The sequence below is a fragment of the Antrostomus carolinensis genome, unplaced genomic scaffold, assembly GCF_000700745.2.
Source record: "Antrostomus carolinensis isolate BGI_N321 unplaced genomic scaffold, ASM70074v2 scaffold29436, whole genome shotgun sequence".
Taxonomy (NCBI): Eukaryota; Metazoa; Chordata; class Aves; order Caprimulgiformes; family Caprimulgidae; genus Antrostomus; species Antrostomus carolinensis.
The window spans coordinates 362-18742 of NW_010320263.1; the positions used below are offsets into that span (position 1 = coordinate 362).

General features: G+C 38.6%; 2 protein-coding genes across 2 annotated transcripts; one reads left to right on the forward strand and one right to left on the reverse strand.

The window, feature by feature from the left end:
* Positions 1-7: 7 nt before the first annotated feature.
* LOC104526169 (ankyrin repeat domain-containing protein 37) lies at positions 8-3084 on the forward strand (the record flags this gene model as incomplete). The annotated part of the gene is made up of 4 exons (XM_010169548.2): positions 8-109; positions 1446-1537; positions 2079-2308; positions 3017-3084. Coding segments are annotated over 4 exons (492 nt in total), but the record flags the coding sequence as incomplete, so codon positions are not given.
* Positions 3085-3273: 189 nt separating this feature from the next.
* UFSP2 (UFM1 specific peptidase 2) lies at positions 3274-17077 on the reverse strand. The gene is made up of 11 exons (XM_029085336.1): positions 17005-17077; positions 14975-15155; positions 14828-14894; positions 14340-14497; positions 13335-13527; positions 11683-11829; positions 11067-11231; positions 9091-9215; positions 6955-7031; positions 5351-5475; positions 3274-3460 (listed from the first exon to the last, which is right to left on the reverse strand). Exons 1-11 carry the CDS (start codon positions 17066-17068, stop codon positions 3374-3376), a joined length of 1389 nt encoding a protein of 462 aa, XP_028941169.1. The 5' UTR covers positions 17069-17077; the 3' UTR covers positions 3274-3373.
* Between the last annotated feature and the right edge of the window lie 1304 nt (positions 17078-18381).

Consider the following 18381-nt stretch of genomic DNA (forward strand, 5'->3'; position numbering starts at 1 on the left):
CGCACCTGCAGATGCCTTTGGTCAGTCTCCAGCTCACCTGGCTGCCGGTGGCGGTGAAGCTTTTTTCCTACTTTGGCAACTGCAGACAGGAGCAAATTTGAACCAACAGGTAAAAAATACATGTTTTGTTTCTCCCACTTCTAATCTGGCATGTCAGTAAATCCAATGTATATTATTTACTTTTTTTTTAATCTAGGAGAGGTTTTATATCCAGTTGTATTATATGTGGTATCTGAGGTTGCTTATTTTAGAGTAACTTAATTCTAGCATGAACCAGAAATCCTATCTATATTGCATCAGCAATTCCATTTGCTAGATATAATACAGTTTTCACACTTAGTGAAGCATGCAATGTAAAAAAAAAAAACAAAAAACAAACCCTTAATTCTCTCACACAAATGGGTATTCCTTTTTCCTCTGAATTTTTGCCTCTACCTCCAGTAAACATAAGGATTTTTTTCCTCAAGCTGCAAAGTTTCATTTGCTTATACTTCTGAGCTGGTAGCAGCAAGTTGGTCACAGCAGTCCTGGAAATCACAGTGCTGAAAGATGCTGTTAACCAGTCTACAGAGTGTATTCTGTGTAAATAATATTTTAGAAGATAAAGGTTTGTCCTGGCTTTGCTAGGATAGAGTTAATTTTCTTCTTAGTAGCTACAATAGCTGTGTTTTAGTTTCAGTGTAAGAGTTGTTATAAGAAGAATGTTGATAAAGTACTAATGTTATTAGTTGCTGCTGGAGCTCAAGGCCACCGTGTTTGGCTGGTTCACAGCTGCATTAGGACTGGGAGGGGGAAGTGTAGTACGTAGCAAAACCCAGAACTGGCATTTGGATGTGCCAATGAAATATTCCATATCATATCACATCACGTCAGTGTATAAACCAGGGCTCACTAGAAAACAGGGGTATTCTCTCGGGGATCACTCGGGCTCACTCTTCCAGGGTTTTTGGTTTTGGGACTGTCTCTGCTCCAGTATCGCTGGCTGGCACAGGCTGGGCACTGGTTGGCGGGGGGGGAGCCATGGCACTGTGCATCACTCATTTGTATATTCTGTTATCACTGTTGTTATCATTATAATTTTATTTTAATTAGTAAATAGTTTTTATCTCAACCCATGAGTTTCCTTGCACTTTTCCTTCCAATTCTCTCCCCTACTCCCTGGGCAAGGGGGAGAGAGCAGGCTGTGTTTGGCTGCAAGTCAAAGGGGTGAATCCACCCAAACCACCACAAGGTTAAACATTTAGTATTGCATGGGACAGTTTCTACTCTGCTGTGATGAATACACTAAACATTTCATGGAAGTTATTCAGTACACTTTAATCTCTCAACTCACAACAAAATGGTATGCAGAGCAACGCTCTGTTAACAGTCACGCTGGAGAACAAGACAGCTTCGTCCTATTCCCCTTCCTTCAAATGACTGCTATCTATAAATCGTGTTTTTAGGATTGCCTTGGAGAAGCCCCAATTCATAAAGCAGCAAAAGTTGGGAGTTTGGAATGTCTTGCTCTCCTTGTTGCTGGTGATGCCAAAATTGAGTAAGTTGAGCTACATTCTACATTTGGTCATTTCAGGAACAGTATCAAAGGATAGGTGTATTGTACACAGTATTTTTTTCTTGTTTAGACTGTGCATGCTAGGAGTGTAAATGCAACGTGACTGCAGTCATGAGAGCAGTATTAAAAGCTGCCAAACGTACCCCAGTAACATAGAGCATATGCTGTTGTTTAGTTCCATGTTGAAGAGCACCATAGTAACTGCCAAGAGATTATTCCTGATCATAGGTTCTCCTTGTTAGTTTTCCATTCTGACCAAAGCTGTGCTCACCCTCCTCCTGCCTTTGATACGCTAAGCCAGTCACAGTCTGGTGACAAATTTATTTTAAAATAATTAGTCCTTGTTACATTTAGTACCAGTCCTCTGTATTAGCAGATTCCCATGCTACCCTCGACAAGCCACCTCAGTACTGATTCTTTATGCTTCTGTCTGAAGTTACCACTTAGTTAATCTTGACCAGGGGCTTGCTCATAGTAGATATTCCCATTTAACTGAATGGTTGTTGTTAATTCTACGTTTCAGCTTGTGCAACAACAGTGGACAAACAGCAGCAGACCTCGCGCTGGCTTATGGCTTTCTGGAATGTGCCAAGTTCCTCACAACCATTCAGCACACTCGGACAATGAAACTGAGAGCACAGTCTGGCTACGCGCTAAGTGACAGAGGTGGCTTTCTGAGAGAGGATCCAGCTGCACAGCAACACAAGAGTGAAAGTAGCAGATCCATAAGCAGGAAGAGGAGAAGACCAGATAGCTTGTAACACCATTGGCTTGCCACAATCCAGAGCTGGGGTTTTTGTTTTATTTTTTTTAATGCTTTAGGCGTTTAAGTACATAAATTTGGTGTTAGATGCATAGCAGTTGGAGTTAGAAGCCTGCTAGTAAGGATGAACTTGCATAGGTTATTGAAGGTTAGGGTCCTGTAAGAAATGGATAGTATATGGGGAATGCCACTGAACAGGCTACTTTGCCATGGGGGAAATAAAAAAAGAAATGGTAGGTACTTTTACTGATGGAGTAGCTAACAAAGACAGCATCTTTACTAATATCACAGGTGTATCCTCATGTTCTGATGGCATTAGATACAGACTTATTCTTGTTCATTCATATGACAGATCTTGTTTCCTAGCTGACAACAGCAGCAGTTTGTAATCCCAAAATGAAATCAAGGGGAATCCGAAGTCTGAGGAAACATGACTGGGTTATGCACTGAGCAGACAGATGTATGTGCTGGTACATTATCGCCTTCTGAGAAGGAGGAAAGCTCATTCACTTTTACTTCTTACAGAAGACTTTTTTCCTAGAATAGTTGAATTCACACAGCTATAAATAAATGAGCATACTCCCACTTTTTTCCCTGTGTAAATATGAGAACAAATTTCATAAAATTCAGTATGTATGGCCATTTTTCTCCCACGGCCTTTGAACAGGTTCATAGTGCACAATACAGCTACATGGAAGCTGAAAGGTTCATCTTTTTGGCAAGAAAGAATTCCATAAAATACAAGCATTGGGCATTTAATCTGTGAAGATTTTAGCATAATAAAAAAATGCTATATAAACATAAAGTTTATAAAGCCAAAAGAGTATTAGTTACTTAATAAATGTATTTGTAGGAAATACAGTTCACAGGAGATAACTCGGTGGATTTTTTAGGTTTCATTTAAAAAAAAAAATCTTAATTTAAATTACTCAAGCAACATTTCTATTTCAGCTGGGTTTTGACTGACTTAAAGCATTATTCTGATAAATAACAAGACAGTTCTATCTAGATCAGGTAGTAGTCTGGTTTAGCATGTTCCAGCATAAGAGTGCAATTTAAATAGTTTGTGGTCGTTGAGGTAGGCACAGATTATAATAGGCATCCTTGTTCCAAAACTCTGGGCCCTTCCATCCACACCAGCCCTGTCCAAGAAAAAGCAAGATAGCATTTACATCTGCTGCAAATTTTCAGGAAGCTCTCTACATGCCTGGAAGCACATTAACAGAAAACACTTTGCAGAGTCTCTCTCTCTTCCTCCTTCCCCATTCCAGCTCAGTTCCTGAAGAGCAGCATCTCCTTTCCTACCCCCCCACTTCCCACTGCTCTCTGCTGCTGCTTCTGTTTCACAGCCAGAGCTGTTGATGTCAGGTGTGCCTGCTCTTGATCATGATTTAGCAGAAAGAGCCTAACAAAGCTCTTAAGTTTGAAGAGTACCACATAATGATATGAGGAGGTTTTTGAAGAAAAGAGCTACAAACTTAGAGTGCACATCATTCCCCCTCTACCACTTTTGATGAAGAAAGGGAGTTTTGCATCTCTTTTATCCTCCAGGACCATTCCTGAACATCTTGTAGCTGTAGCAGCCTTTGGTTCTACATGTTCTTTGGAAATGGATTCTTTCTGTTTTCATCTCAAGCTTTGATCATTATGGGACTAGAAAAATGTTTCTTCAACAGCTTTTCTAGTTGGGCTCAACCCAAGGATATCAAATAAAGACATGAAATAGAAGTTGCTATTTGCAACTCAATATGAAGAACAGAAAAGAAATTGATTATTTAACACCTATAGGATGATTTAGCCACTTTCACAGTTTAAGTTTCTGATACTATGTTTACTGTTTTGTAATGTGCTGTGTCATCTATTTGAGCAGCTTTAAATACAGAAATAATGTTACATACCCTTTAGTTCTTTAGAGATTCCCACATTTTCAAAACAGGTCAGTACTTGCCCTTTAAACTTATGTCAAGGCCTGATTTGAGAGTGACTAGTGTTTTGTTTTGTTTTTTTAATTAAGTAAATGGTTCTCTTCTCTGCTTCAGTAACAGCATTTTACAGGCTGAACAGATTTTTCTGTTCCTTTCGACACATTTATTTTATGCACTGCTGGGTAAAAGGGAAGATGGTTTCAAAGAAAGTGCTGGTAGACAGCCAGCTGAACATGAGCCAGCAGGGTGCCCAGGTGGCCAAGAAGACCAACAGCATCCTGGCCTGTATCAGAAACAGTGTGGCCAGCAGGAGTAGGGAGGTAATCATGCCCCTGTACTTGGCGCTGGTGAGGCTGCACCTTGAGTACTGTGTTCAGTTTTGGTCCCCTCACTACAGGAAGGACATTGAGATGCTGGAGCACATCCAGAGAAGGGCAATGAAGCTGCTGAAGGGTCTGGAGAACAAGTCTTGTGAGGAGTGGCTTAGTGGTTTAGTCTCAAGAAAAGGAGGCTCAGGGAAGACTTTATTGCTCTCTTCAGCTACCTGAAAGGAGACTCTAGTGAGGTGGGTGTTGGTCTCTTCTCTCAAGTAGCTAGAGATAGGATAAGAAGAAATAGCAAGTTGTACCAGGGGAGGTTTAGATTGGATATCAGGAAAAAATTCTTCACTGAAAGTCTTATCAAGCATTGGAACAGGCTGCCCAGGGAAGTGGTGGAGTCACCATCCCTGGAGGTGTTCAAAAAACATGTAGACATGGCACTTCAGGACATGGTTTAGTGGCCATGGTGGTGTTGGGTGGACAGTTGGACTTCATGATCTTAGAGGTCTTTTCCAACCTCAATGATTCTATGATTCTAAAGAACATTTCTTTGTACTGTAACAACTTGAAGTAGTTGTTGAGCCAGTATATCTTCTCCAAAGACACTAAGTTTCAGAAACTAACAGCAAGTAGCATAGATGGAGGTTAACTGGGATCAGCAGTTCCTCCATAGGGAATGGAAAAGCCATGGAACAGCCAATTTGTGTTTGGCTGTACGTTATTTAACGCCAAAATATATGTATACGCGTATGTGTGTATATATATGCGCAGGTGCATCAAGCCTCACCTTTTCCAAAATAACATGCAAGTCTTCTCCTCCAGTGTAATGTGGGTCCAGAATCAAATATTTTATGTGTCCTGTAAACTCATTCCAAGCCACTCCCAGTATCGTGTGAGCCAAAACACCTCCACCTAAAACAGGAGGAACACAGATTACTAAAAATATTTCACTGAGATTGGTTAAATGTGCAAGTTTACTGTAAAAGTACATCAACACTTTCTATTAACAGATTAGCTTGGTTATCAAAATGATTCTGAAGCTGTCCTACATAAGATTCTTCACGTTATTAAACAACATATTTTCACTACAAACTAAGGAAGATTACTTATTTTACTTTACTTACTACAACTAGAGAATTTACTTTCCAAATTTCTTCCATGTCAGCAAGGCAGGTTAAATCCTCAGCACTTCCACCAGATGAAGTCAAGAATATTTCAAACATCTGTTTTGCTCACTTTTTCTTTAAAGAAACTTAACTGTAGAAAAGGAATCTGGAAAACTTCCTACTGTAAAAGGACTAAAATTAGAACAGAAATCAGAATTTCTGGATAAGGGTTATCTGCTGCTTTCTATTAAGTTCCATCAATGGATATTAGGGGCAGAGTCGTAATTTCCAATTTCCCTTCCTCTAGCCTGCCAACAGGAAAAGGGGATGTTCTGATGAGCTGGCCACAGGTAAACTCTTGCATTTTCTTTCAGATAGCACAAGGAGTTTACACCCTTGGGATACTGTAGTAATGACCGCACACAACACACAGGAATTGCAAAAACCCCAAGAGAACACAAGCAAAAAAACCCGCAAAACAACGTAAAACCCACCCCAAAAAGCCAACCTCCCCTACCCCCTCAACAACAAGAAACATTAAACCGATCCACAAGAGAGCATTATGGGGAAGGATAAGTTACAGACTAAAAGATTTTTCAATATAGGATTCTAAATTCTTGACATTTAGACAAAAAGGCTGCAGAAATGCCAAGAATATTTCATACAAAAATCTGGACTTCTGGCACCTCTAATTTGAGAGAATAACTGTCTTTATGGAGTGTCAAATACAGGTTGCAAAAATGGCTAAAATTAAAGTTTTATTAAAGCTGAAAATGGTATTTTCAATATTCTTTGCTTTCTAAAACATAGCTGTCTTGGAAATAGCTCAATTAAAGTTACAGCGTTCTTATGAACAGCATCTTATATTACCAGCATTTCAGATTAAAACTGGTCTTAAAAAGAATTTGGATAACCACCTTCTCTTGAAAGCCAGATAAGCACTGCTATCCTGTGATGGGAAGTTCTGGGGAACTGTGTGAACTTCTGCTCCTCTAGAGAGCAGCTCTCGAGTTCTGACTTCAAGAGCAGTTTTTAAGAACACCATTTAGACTGACTATTGTCACCAGGTTGAATACTCAGACTGGGAGAAATACTGAGTGAAAAGATACTAGCCACACTAAATCGTATCGTTTTCCAGGCTCCCCTGGGAAAAGCATAATTTTTAATTAATCTAGAGTCTTCATTAACTCTCGTACAGTAAACTGAATGAGCTGTAACTAAAATGAAACTCAGCACAGGGAGACCATGCACTTTCACTGGCATTCTTCGATACTCGAGCACTTACCAATCATAACTGGAGTCCCTTCCGTCTTGAAATGATTAGCAAGCTCTCTTCCCTGCAACGCTAGTTCAGAACCCTGGCTAGGTAAGAAAAACAACAATACATTTGTCATCCTCACTAGGCTTGATTCTCCAGTTATCCATTATACTGGTTAACTGCAAAGGTAACTGATTAGAAAGTGGCTTAAGAGTTTTCTTGTGTAAACATCCTGGGACAATCTGGAAAAAAAAAATAAAAAAAATCATCCACCTTTTTAATGCAGCTCACAGATTCTGGTTGGACCCATGAATGTGCTATAAGCCTAGTTGCCACTGGAGCACCCAGAGTCACCCAGCTTCTAAAACGAGTCTGCTGCTTGCCTCCCACAGTGGGGACAGCTGGTGAGCCCCAGTGCTCCCTCCAGGCGGTTGACAAACAGACTGGCTACATCTGTCAGCAAGGGGGAGTCTGAAGTAACAGAGCTTCATCAGAAGCATAACAAAAATAAGGTGTTACTTGCAGAACTCATGCCCAAGCTGGCTTTAAAAAAATCAAATCTTAAATAACAATAGTAATCTGTTCAAAGCAACACTGAACTTCGCTTTGTTATAATCTGCCTGCTTTCCTTTCCAACTACGAGGAGCAGCCACAACAACAGAAGTCTGTGTGGAAAGGAAAGGCACACAGAACACATGCACGTACTCCAGGATTCGGAGCTGAAGACATTTGTCCAACAGAGGCTCATATTCCCCTTAGAAGACTGAAAGTGCTCCTACGAGTGGTGACAGAAGCTAGGCAAGGAAATTAATACAGATATTTTTAATGTCTTTGCATTTCTTCATATAATGGTCAACCTTTTGAAAACACAAAGAAAGCCTCTGTGCCTGCTTCTCAAGTTCCTGGAGAGACTGATTAAATGCAGACAGAATACAAAACTGGAACTCTGGGAAACGGTGTATTTACAATAATGGATTTGGTACCAGTGTTGCTGGTGCAGCTGTGAAGTCTTATTTCCTTACAGAGTAAGAGGTGCTGGCTGGAAATAAGCCCAAGACAAAAATGCTATCCACTGCCAGTGACCAGCTGAAAAAGCTACATGACATTTCTCCTTCTCAGCATGGGAGTGATATTGGCTTTTCATAATCCTGAAAAACACTGGTGCTCCCTTTCAGCAGCACTATGAGCAATTCTACCCAGTTCACAAAGGAATCTGTTCTATATTCTTATGTGCAGGAATAAAAACCTTCATACTGGCAAGGCCTGTCACAGCTGCTATAAATAAGAGGTGGATCATCTGCAAATGTAAGCTCTGGAACAAAAAAGATTAAAATTGGCAGTATAAAGCTTTACAAAATACTGAAGAACTGAACTATTTTCCTACTGCTAAGAATCACCATCACCATGGTCACATGCTCTTTTTAGAATAGCTACAGCAGAATTTGCTCCAAATAAACATAACTGATGAGTAGCATTTTGTTTGACTAGAGTTTTCATACATCCTAAGTTAGTATATATTTTTTATTTTGTTATTGTATGTATCACAAAATGCTGAGGGATTTATTAGTCCGCTTAGTGCTGCCTAAATGATGAAAACCCAGTAATTTTACTTCTGAGAAGTGCTGAACATTATTCTTTTTCTCCCAAATATATTTGCGGGGTTCTTTATTGTGTATGAGAATGTCAGATTGTCAGAACAGAAACAAATCCCTTGATTTATCTGTTGCACAAATGCAGAAAAGAGAACACTATTTCCAGGCTGCTCAGCAATTTGCCTGATGGGTTAGCTCTGTGGACAAAGTAATAATTTACTGTCAGTGTGCATTCAGTTCATTGTGGCCGCCACACTGTGTTCCTGCTTCAAAAATTATGTTTGTGGTGCAAAGGAACAGGCTGAATTCCACATCAATTTGCATATTGTTAAGCCATTTATAGCAACTGCAGACTCGAGCCCCGAGAACACAAGAAATTTAGCAACACTTTCATTTGTAAGCGCTTGGCACAACCAAAGGCAGCAATAGAGGTTTTATGAACAAGGAACCCTTAAAAGATTTATTACCTCTTTTATTATCCCATGTATTGTAATGGTAATTTGCATTTTAAGACATTCAGTCTTTTTAGTAAATCCTAAAGCTGAGCTATTAAACAGATATTGATTCTTACCTGACAAATAATATTTTTGATGTTATTCCAAAAAGCTGATTCAAAACAAGCTGTACCTCAATTGAGCCAATCCACTGCCGTGACCCAACAAAGGCTGCAGGCTTGTCTCCGGCATCAACCAGTGCCTTTGCAATGTCAAGATGGAGAAGAAAAACAAACGTCAACAACAGAGTAGGCAACTCCACCACTTTCTGTGAACAAAGCTGGTTTTTATATATATATATATATATATATGGGAACATGTTTTGAAGCTAGCCAGTCAAAAGCAGACAAATGGATGTTCAATTCATTCATTGTGGTTCTGTTTTGGAAATGTCACTTGAACACTAATACAGAACAGTGCCTATAAGCACAGAATATAACCCCAGGTCCATCTAATAATGGAGTGCATCATTCATACTGCAGAATCCACTTCACAGACTGAAGTACCTGGATTCCCACTCAAAGCATCTCAGAAAAGGATCCATAAAATAGCGCCCTGAGGAAGAGGTCACTGAAATACACCAAAGGTGGTTGTTTATTTTAAACTCTTCTCCATTCTGAGGCTTCTATGTTACATGAAACACTCGAGAGGGGCCTTTTTCACTTAGGATACAAAGCCCACAAAGTCTCCTGAAGGCTTCTGCCCTCTTCTATATGTCTAAAAATACTTCAGCAGTGTATGGATTTCAGTTGCTTTTAGGTTTAGCTATGGACTGAGAAACGTTCAGGAAACACAGTTTTAACTTCAGTGCTTGCATCCCTGTTAAGTATGATCAAAGATGTTTTATGGGCTGAACCAAACTTTGCTAAAAATGTTCAGTAAATGAATATAATGCAAAGAACTATTTTTAGAAGACTTTGGATAATTGCAGTATTTCTTTCTTGCTAGGCATACAATATTAGCTACCCAAACCTACAGTTTTTCTTCAGTGCTGTTAACAGAAATGAACATATTCAGGTATGCATTTGAATTCACAATAGAAAAAGAAGTGAAGGAGAGTTCAAAGAAACAGGAAAAGCCCACTACTCTCTAAGGCAAAGTTGCAAAATAAAGCAGTAAATCAATGCACAGCATCTGGGGACTAATCCAGCTGTCAATGAATACAAGTCAGTATTAAAACTGATTTTAATATGACACACTGAGTTCTTTGTTTTCTATCATTTGTCAAAAACAGTGAAAATGTCATAATCTGAGCTTCTAATAGAACATTAATCCAAAGAAATATTTAGGAGACTATTTTAATGAGTCTTATTTGTACAGACAATGTCACCCGACAGTAATAGACATTTGGAGGCAGATCTCACATAATAAAACTTGTTAAAAATAGTAATTCAGAACAACTATAGTTCCATTTAAGAGAGAAATTAAAAATACTGCGTCCAGTTCTGGAGCCCCCAACATAAGAAAGACATGGACCAGTTAGAACTAGTCCAGAGAAGGGCCACGAGGATGATCTGAGGGCTGGAGCACCTCTCCTATGAGGACAGGCTGAAAGAGTTGGGGCTGCTCAGCCTGGAGAAGAGAAGGCTCCGGGGAGATCTTATAGCGGCCTTCCAGTACCTGAAGGGGCCTACAGGAAAGCTGGGGAGGGACTTTTCATAAGGACAACTAATGACAAAACAAGGGGAAATGGGTTTAAACTGAAAGAGGGGAGGTTTAGATTAGATATTAGGAAGAAGTTTTTCACTGTGAGGGTGGTCAGACACTGGAACAGGTTGCCCACGGAAGTTGTGGATGCCCCCTCCCTGGAAGTGTTTAAGGCCAGGTTGGATGAGGCTTTGAGCAACCTGATCTAGTGGAAGGTGTCCCTGCTGACGGCAGGGGGGTTGGAACTGGATGATCTTTAAGGTCCCTTCCAATCCAAACCATTCTATGATTCTATGAAGTATCACACAAGTCAGAAGTCTAATGAATTTGATATGTATAAATAATGTATACAAACGTTTCTAGACAAGTGTGCATAAAATAATTAATCTGCCTAAATGTTCCATACCTGTTGAATTTCCTTGTGTGTCGGTACAGGTGTATCAATGTAACCTTGGTGCTTGAACCAAGAACAGATTGTCTGCAAAGACCGATAGGCACAGCCCCAACCATTGTCATCGATCCGATCCTGCATATAGTGGTGATAACTGTATATACCATGTACTAAATAAACCTGCACAGAAAGAGAGAATACAAACGCATCTGGTCACACTTGCATCAATTTTCAGGTAAGTCCTATGACTTGTCACTTACACTGTACAAGCTTTCATGTGGAAATCGCGAATCTTTGAAAGAACTGAAGAGCTGTTACTCACACATGATTACTCCTCCTTTTTTTTGGTCTCCTAAACATCTCCATTCGTAGTTTTAGTTTCTTGTTCTGGTTCTGAGAAGCTTTCAAAATACATGCTAAAAATGTGTACATCCTTTTCCAAGAAAATGCAATTTCTTTGGGACAAATGTAGCTAAAGCAATGTCATTTTGTGCAGAGAAGCCCTTTTGCTTAAAAGGCCAGGTCTGTTAATTCACCCTCATCTATACGATATTGACTAAATTACTTCTTTTAACAACAAATCTCAAAATTAAAAAAATACTTTCTTACAAGTGTTTCAGTTTAAACTTACCATACCAGACTCTGTAGCAGGTGAATTAAGATGTAAATGTGGATTCCTCAGATATCCATCTTTATATGGTTCATCTGGAAAATGATAAGCATTTGCTCTCTTGAAATATGGTCTGTCACAGGGCAGATTTAATAACCCATGTAATTCCTACATGCAAGTTAGAATAAAAATAGAGTGCAATTAAAATTTCTGATTGAGAAACACATTATAACATGAACAATTTTAAGAGCATAGCTCAGTAAATTTAATTTTATTAATATATTTTATTTATTAATAAAATTTAATATATTAATATTCAGCATGTATGTTTACTACTAGATCTCACCTCCCAAAAGGAAACTCATGTAGGCTTACCTTCTGTCTAAAGGACTCACTATTGTATGCATTCCTGTTATCTAACGCCTGCCGCTGGAGCCCCATTCAAGATATCATGACTGACAAGTGTCTTATGGAAGTAGGTAAAACGCACCATAACAGAAAAGGATTACAGTTTTATCCATGTACTACTGTAGATATACACAGTCTGAATTATAATTTTAACTAATACTGAAGACATACAAATACCACGTACTGAGATAGTAAAGATACTGAGCTTGTGGTTGAAGCAGATTCGGTCTATTCTAAAAATCTCTTAAGCACTGTTTACAACACAGCAGTACCATTTAAAGAGATGTATTGTCTTATTTCACAGAGCTTAAGAGTGAAAGGAATGATGAGATCATCTGGGATGATGTGTGTAACACAGGTAATACATTTTACACAGATGACCCAACACTGACCCCATCTACATTAGCTACAGTCATGCTCAGCAATCAGTGGGTAAGAGTGCACAGAAAACAAGAGCAGGAAAGACTTAATGTGTCACCAGTGCCTGAGGCCTCTGCAAATGCAAGGAAGAGATTAGGTTTTATATACCCAACAATGCTTCACCTGGAAGATGGAAGATCCCCACAGCTTCTGCACCTCTAAGGTAGCAGAAGATTCCTTCCCCACCCTCAGTACATGTAACTGTGTGACCTGAACTGTGGTACCTGCCAGGTAAAACTCTCAATCTGAAAAGATGGCCACATCAGAACGTTTTCCCACCTCATCCATATTCCTTCTTCTAGATGTGCCAACCCAGGAGGCAAAAAACAAACAAAAGCTAGCTAAGGCTGGTCAGCTGTGAGCCACAAAAAGCAGCCCCCTCAAAACAAACAAACAAATCCAACAACACACAACCCCGAGAAAGAAACCAAAACAAAAAACCCCCAACCCTAATCGTTTCAGAACCCCTGTTAAAGCCTGAAAGTAGTAAGTGATACAAGTAATCTGATATCCTACTATGGAAGTTGAGAAATTCAAATAATACAGTACCAGAAGCATAATTTAGATAAAATCTATCTAAAACAAATGTTATCTAGTTTTGAAGTTTCTATCATTCCCTTGCAAAAAATGAGATCTGTCACATTTTATAGAATAACTTCTAAGTCAAGCTTCCACATTCAGTACACCGCTGCAGCTATAACAAAAATAAATTAAAAAAAACCAGCAGTATCTGTTAGTATTTATTCTATGGTGGTTAAATGAAAAACTTTACCACTGCTTCAGTTACAATAATAATGAATTAAAAAAAAAAAAAATCAGGTCCTGTCAGTATTAGTTGGCTTTACCTTTCTGTAACTTTCCAGTTGATCATCTGAAATACCTGTAGGATATGAGATCGTTACAAGGTGATTTTTTCCTGGTAACATGAAGTGAAATTGTTCTGGTACAACAATTGATGTTCCCTTCATATATTTCATGATACATCTTTCCATGTCAGTTAACTGCCTGTGAATTGCTTTCACTAGGAGATTCTGTACCCTGCAAAGTAAAAGGCAGAATATTTAAGAAATAGAACAGTGATGGTAGATCATTTTCTCTCACAGCTCTGACAGTTATACAATACTTATATTAGTATTTGCACCTGGTCTGATGAACTTGCTACTTCCATGCTTCCACTCTCACACAGGCAGAGACAGAACCTCACTCTGCTTTACTCAAAGCATGTCTGCACACAGAAACTACTCCCTAGTGATTCAACCCCAAAGTGCAGCTACCCTGGTCCAATATCACAAACACAGCCATTACAAGCATTTGCCAAAATAAAAGTTACATATATGACTATATGGGTTTTTTTTTTTGCATTTTATTCACCCCACTTAGCATCCTTCAGAAGTTAAATCCTATGGAAAAAAATGCAAGAAGAAAATACATTGGAAGACTCTTATGTTTTCCACCTTCACCCACCCAGCTGCAGCCCCTAACATAATACTGAGATTACAAAGACTCATCAAATACACTCCAACTCTCACTTTTATACACACTTACATACTTACCAGAATATTTATATTTTCCTGACTTTCTCAATTCCTTGCTAAGCAATGGTTATGAGTTATCAAACCTATCAGACACTGATAAACTGCATTTTTTGTAGATAGCAAAAGGATTGTGACTCAAGATTATTAAAGCTAACAGCCGTCTACAAGAGCTTTTATTATTTACATCATTAAATTCCATTACAAAAATACTATATGCTTCTTCATTAAACTGATTAATGATACAGCTTTACTTTGTTACTTCAAGAAAAAGCAGAAATAAAGCTGAAAAAATTGGAAGTCCAGGATAACACTTACTTTCCCCACGTTTCTTCAGGAGAAACAGCTATAACAACATCAACTGGTAATGTCATATTAATATAGTGGTGCTCCTTATTTTCCCTTTCAATGACTGGAGACAAAGCAGCAACTGAAGATGTCATTTCCAACATGAGGTCAATATTGACTATCTGCTGCTGCAGAAGATAAAGACACCAATAGTACATCTCCAACAACACACGCACCAAGAAGGCAAAAGTAAGATTACAGATATTTGGTATCAAACTCAGCAATTAAATACTTGGACTAAAAAAAGCTAGTAGTATTAAAGACAAGCTTCTACATGCTGATCTACTGTAGATGGATCTCTGCTTTCACGCTGAGTCTCAATGACTTTAAGGGGATTCTTTTAAGTCATGTCAGTCTCTGTTTGTGTACAGAAAAGCCTAGGGAGTGCAGGTCTAAAAACATTTAAAAGATAATGATAGGTTGTCTGATATAATTTATTAGTGTGGTGAGACACATACCGTATCTTGTAACTTCTTATCCTTTTTTTTGCCAAGCTTTCGTTTGGTCTCATCATCTTGATCAAATCTGCAGTATCAACAGAAAGAGAAATTTCTATAGTATGAAATTAATCTATTTTTTAAAATTATAATTTTAAACATACTCACTGTATAAATCGTTTTATCTCCTTACAAGCAGAATCATCGGTCAGCTCTGGAACACTGCTCATACCATTGTTAGGCCACACATAGACTGAACTGTGGCAAATTCTTAATACAAGAACATCTGAGGACAGTTTGTTTGCAAGATCACTGAAAACATATCCTAGTGCCTTTTTTGTTGATGCCTCTGAAACACAATAAGGATATAATTAGCCTAGAAAATTCCCTCACTTTTGTTATAGCTGCTGGGTGTACATTTAAAAAAAAAAAATACATGTTTTGACTTGGAATAAAAACATAAGTGCTGTTATGATAAGAAAAATGGTTATATAAACAAAAACTGAGGTAAGATTTCACTTAGAAGGCCTGTCTCAAACATTCACACTCATACCTGCCTGAACAAAAGTGTACTGTTTCTCTCAGATGCTGTCAAATATGAAGAGCTGAATGAATTACAGAAGAATAACCTACACTATAGTCGATTCTCACATCAATAACTCTTAACTAAGTTTACAGATGCAAATGAACTTCTGTGTACAGACAAACTTCTATGTATGGTTATATTTAGTCTTTTGAGTAAAGCCTGGAAAAATTCAATCTGAGTCACATATTTCTGACTTCATATCATTATTCAGAAATACAGACCAAAAATATACTAAGTTTTTTTGAAAAGCAGGGCCTACACTCCAGCTGCAGACCAAATTTTGGCCAACATTAACCCGTAACTGTAAGCCACACACTGGTCAGCCTAAATCTTTATTACTGGTATAGACAGCTGTCTTTCAGAGCTTGACTTGACTTTTTAAGTTTCACCCATTCCTTACAACCTGAACCAATACTGGATATGGCAGAACAACTTTTGCTCATTACCAGCATTGTTTTCCCCACTGAGGAGACTAAAAACAATTGCTCAGAATGCAACAAGTTACATAAAACCTAACAAGCTATCAAAGACTATGCTGAATGCCATTTCTTTAACACATTAACTTAGATTTGGCCTCTATTAGTTCACTTTTGCACTAGAAGTCTGGAAAAACTACAGTATCAGAAAAATCAAACAGAACTCAACATATTTAGCTAAATCTCCTACAATAGAAAAAGCTCACTGCCTTCAAAAGGAGTGGTCTGCCATATTTACACACTAACAGGTGCAAATACCATGTATTTGAACAATCTGTGTAGTTAAAATTCACTACACTGTAAACAAAGTCAAACAAATAGCCTTTCTCTGAGGCTGCAATTCACAAAAGAGTTTCTATTGACTAGGCCAACCTATTCAACACTTTCATTCCGCATCACAAACTGAAATGAGCCAAAGTCCTTTTCAAGGTTTGCTAGCAGTGAATTCAGAGTTTCTGGTAAAGACATGTTCTTTTAAAATGCAGAATGAGCTACAGGTGAGCTAAAGACACCCTCCTTCCACACTGTGCCCTATCAGTGTCCGCTGACAACCTTGAGCAGCTTTCTGATGTGAATGCCACGTTACTGTAAGAACGTGGGCCCAGAGGAGCCTCTTAATGCCATATGGTCTAACCCCTTGTTACCACATGGAATTGCAGTACCCAATCCTGCCTAAATTCAGTAGAGTAACTAGTTAGCTTGTTCATCTTCTCTACTGCTCTAGAAAGACTAGACCACAATCTCAAAACTGTATTATTAATATAATCCTGTCTAACCAAATTAACTGTCATGAAGCGATGCTCTCTTTACTTAGAATTCAAGGGTCCACTTTGGATTACAACTGAAAAGTTATCTCAACACCACATCCATAGGTAGGAAAAATATGTAAATAAAATGATCCAAGAAAGGCAATTTAAACTTTACTTCCAATTAAAATAAAAAACACACAATGGGAAAAGACTGTCAGAAAATTAATGGAGATTAAGTACAAAAATGTTATTCTTTTTCTTTACGGGTTTGGGAAGAAGCACTTAACATCTAGTGAAATGCCAAGAAAATAAACATTATAACTACTTAATTATTAAAAGGTTGGTCATATAAATGTTAAGAAATCTATTATGGTCTTACAGACACACCATCAGTAGTTGCTAGCTGAAATGCAAGATCCAAGCCTCCTCTTATTCTAAAGAGGATGTCCATAGCTTCTAGAATTACCTAAGGAGAAAAAAGAAGCGGTGAAAATGAACAGCTATTGCAATATGCTTTATCTCAAGTTACAATTGCCTGCTATTACACACAGTGTGCAAGCACACTGGTAATTACTGCAGCTGCTCAGGGCATGAAAGGCCAGTGAATAAACTGGGAAGTGTGTGGCACAGCAGCACACAGTTACCAGAGCTGGTACCTCAATTACATGAGTACTGCTACAAACACAGTCCTTAAAAGCACATTTCCTACCTAAATAAGAAAGTCTTAATTCTCTACTTTTACCATTTAGAAATATGTTGGGTATAATGTAATTGTTTCAATCCAAACATCGTGTTTCCCATCTTATGAGTCTTCTTCTAGTTCAAACAAACCAAGAACTGCTCTGAGCATTACAGCAGAAAGGTAATTAAGCACATCTGTAAGGGTGCATTCATCTTGGGTTAGGAAAGCACAGCTTCGGGAAAAGAGAAAAAAAAAGGGGGGGGGGCACATGCCCCCACTCTCTAGAACCCAGGCTGAGTTTCACATCTGACAGAAGAGCTGTTTATGTCAGCACAGAGACCACCCAACTGTTTCTTTCCCCTTTCAAAGTCCCTGTTCTGTGCCCCCCCCACTGTCTCACTGTAAACACTTTAACATGAACTTCATCAAAGATGAAGATTTTCCATCCAGATGGAAAAATCACCCTTTTATTGAAAGACTTTTGCAGCCAGAGCAATTCCCAGTCAAGTTCAACACATCACTACAAAAACTGCTGTGCCAGCACAGAGAGGAACGAAAGGTGACAGCCCAGAAGACTGTGGGTATTGCTCAATCTAACAGTTCACAAAAAGAACTGCTTCTCAGCCTTAATTACTCTTAAAAACCCCACCAAACACCTGTAAGAATAATGACACTAAGGCCCTTTGGAAAGACTTACCGCATAAGTGTTTGCTTGCAAAGCATGTGAAGCTCGCAGGTGTAATGCTATCATTGATTCACGAAATACAACAATCAAAACAGAGGACTCACTTTATTTCCATTAAAAGTATTCTAAGCAGAAATTTTGTACAAAAAGATACGCATGCCTGGTGAAAATACAACCACCTACACTTCCAGCTTTGGGAAAAGGGTTTTCAGTTTTCTGCGATTCTCGGGTGCCAAAGTTTACTCCAAAAAAAGTGAGATTGCAACGTTTAACATTTTGGTTCCCAAAATATAATCCTGAACTATTTCAGACAACACAGTTATTTACATTAAAAAGGTCTCGCGGTGTTGGATCCCCGAGTGCCAGCATGTGAAGAAAGCTGGCCTGAGCTGGCGTG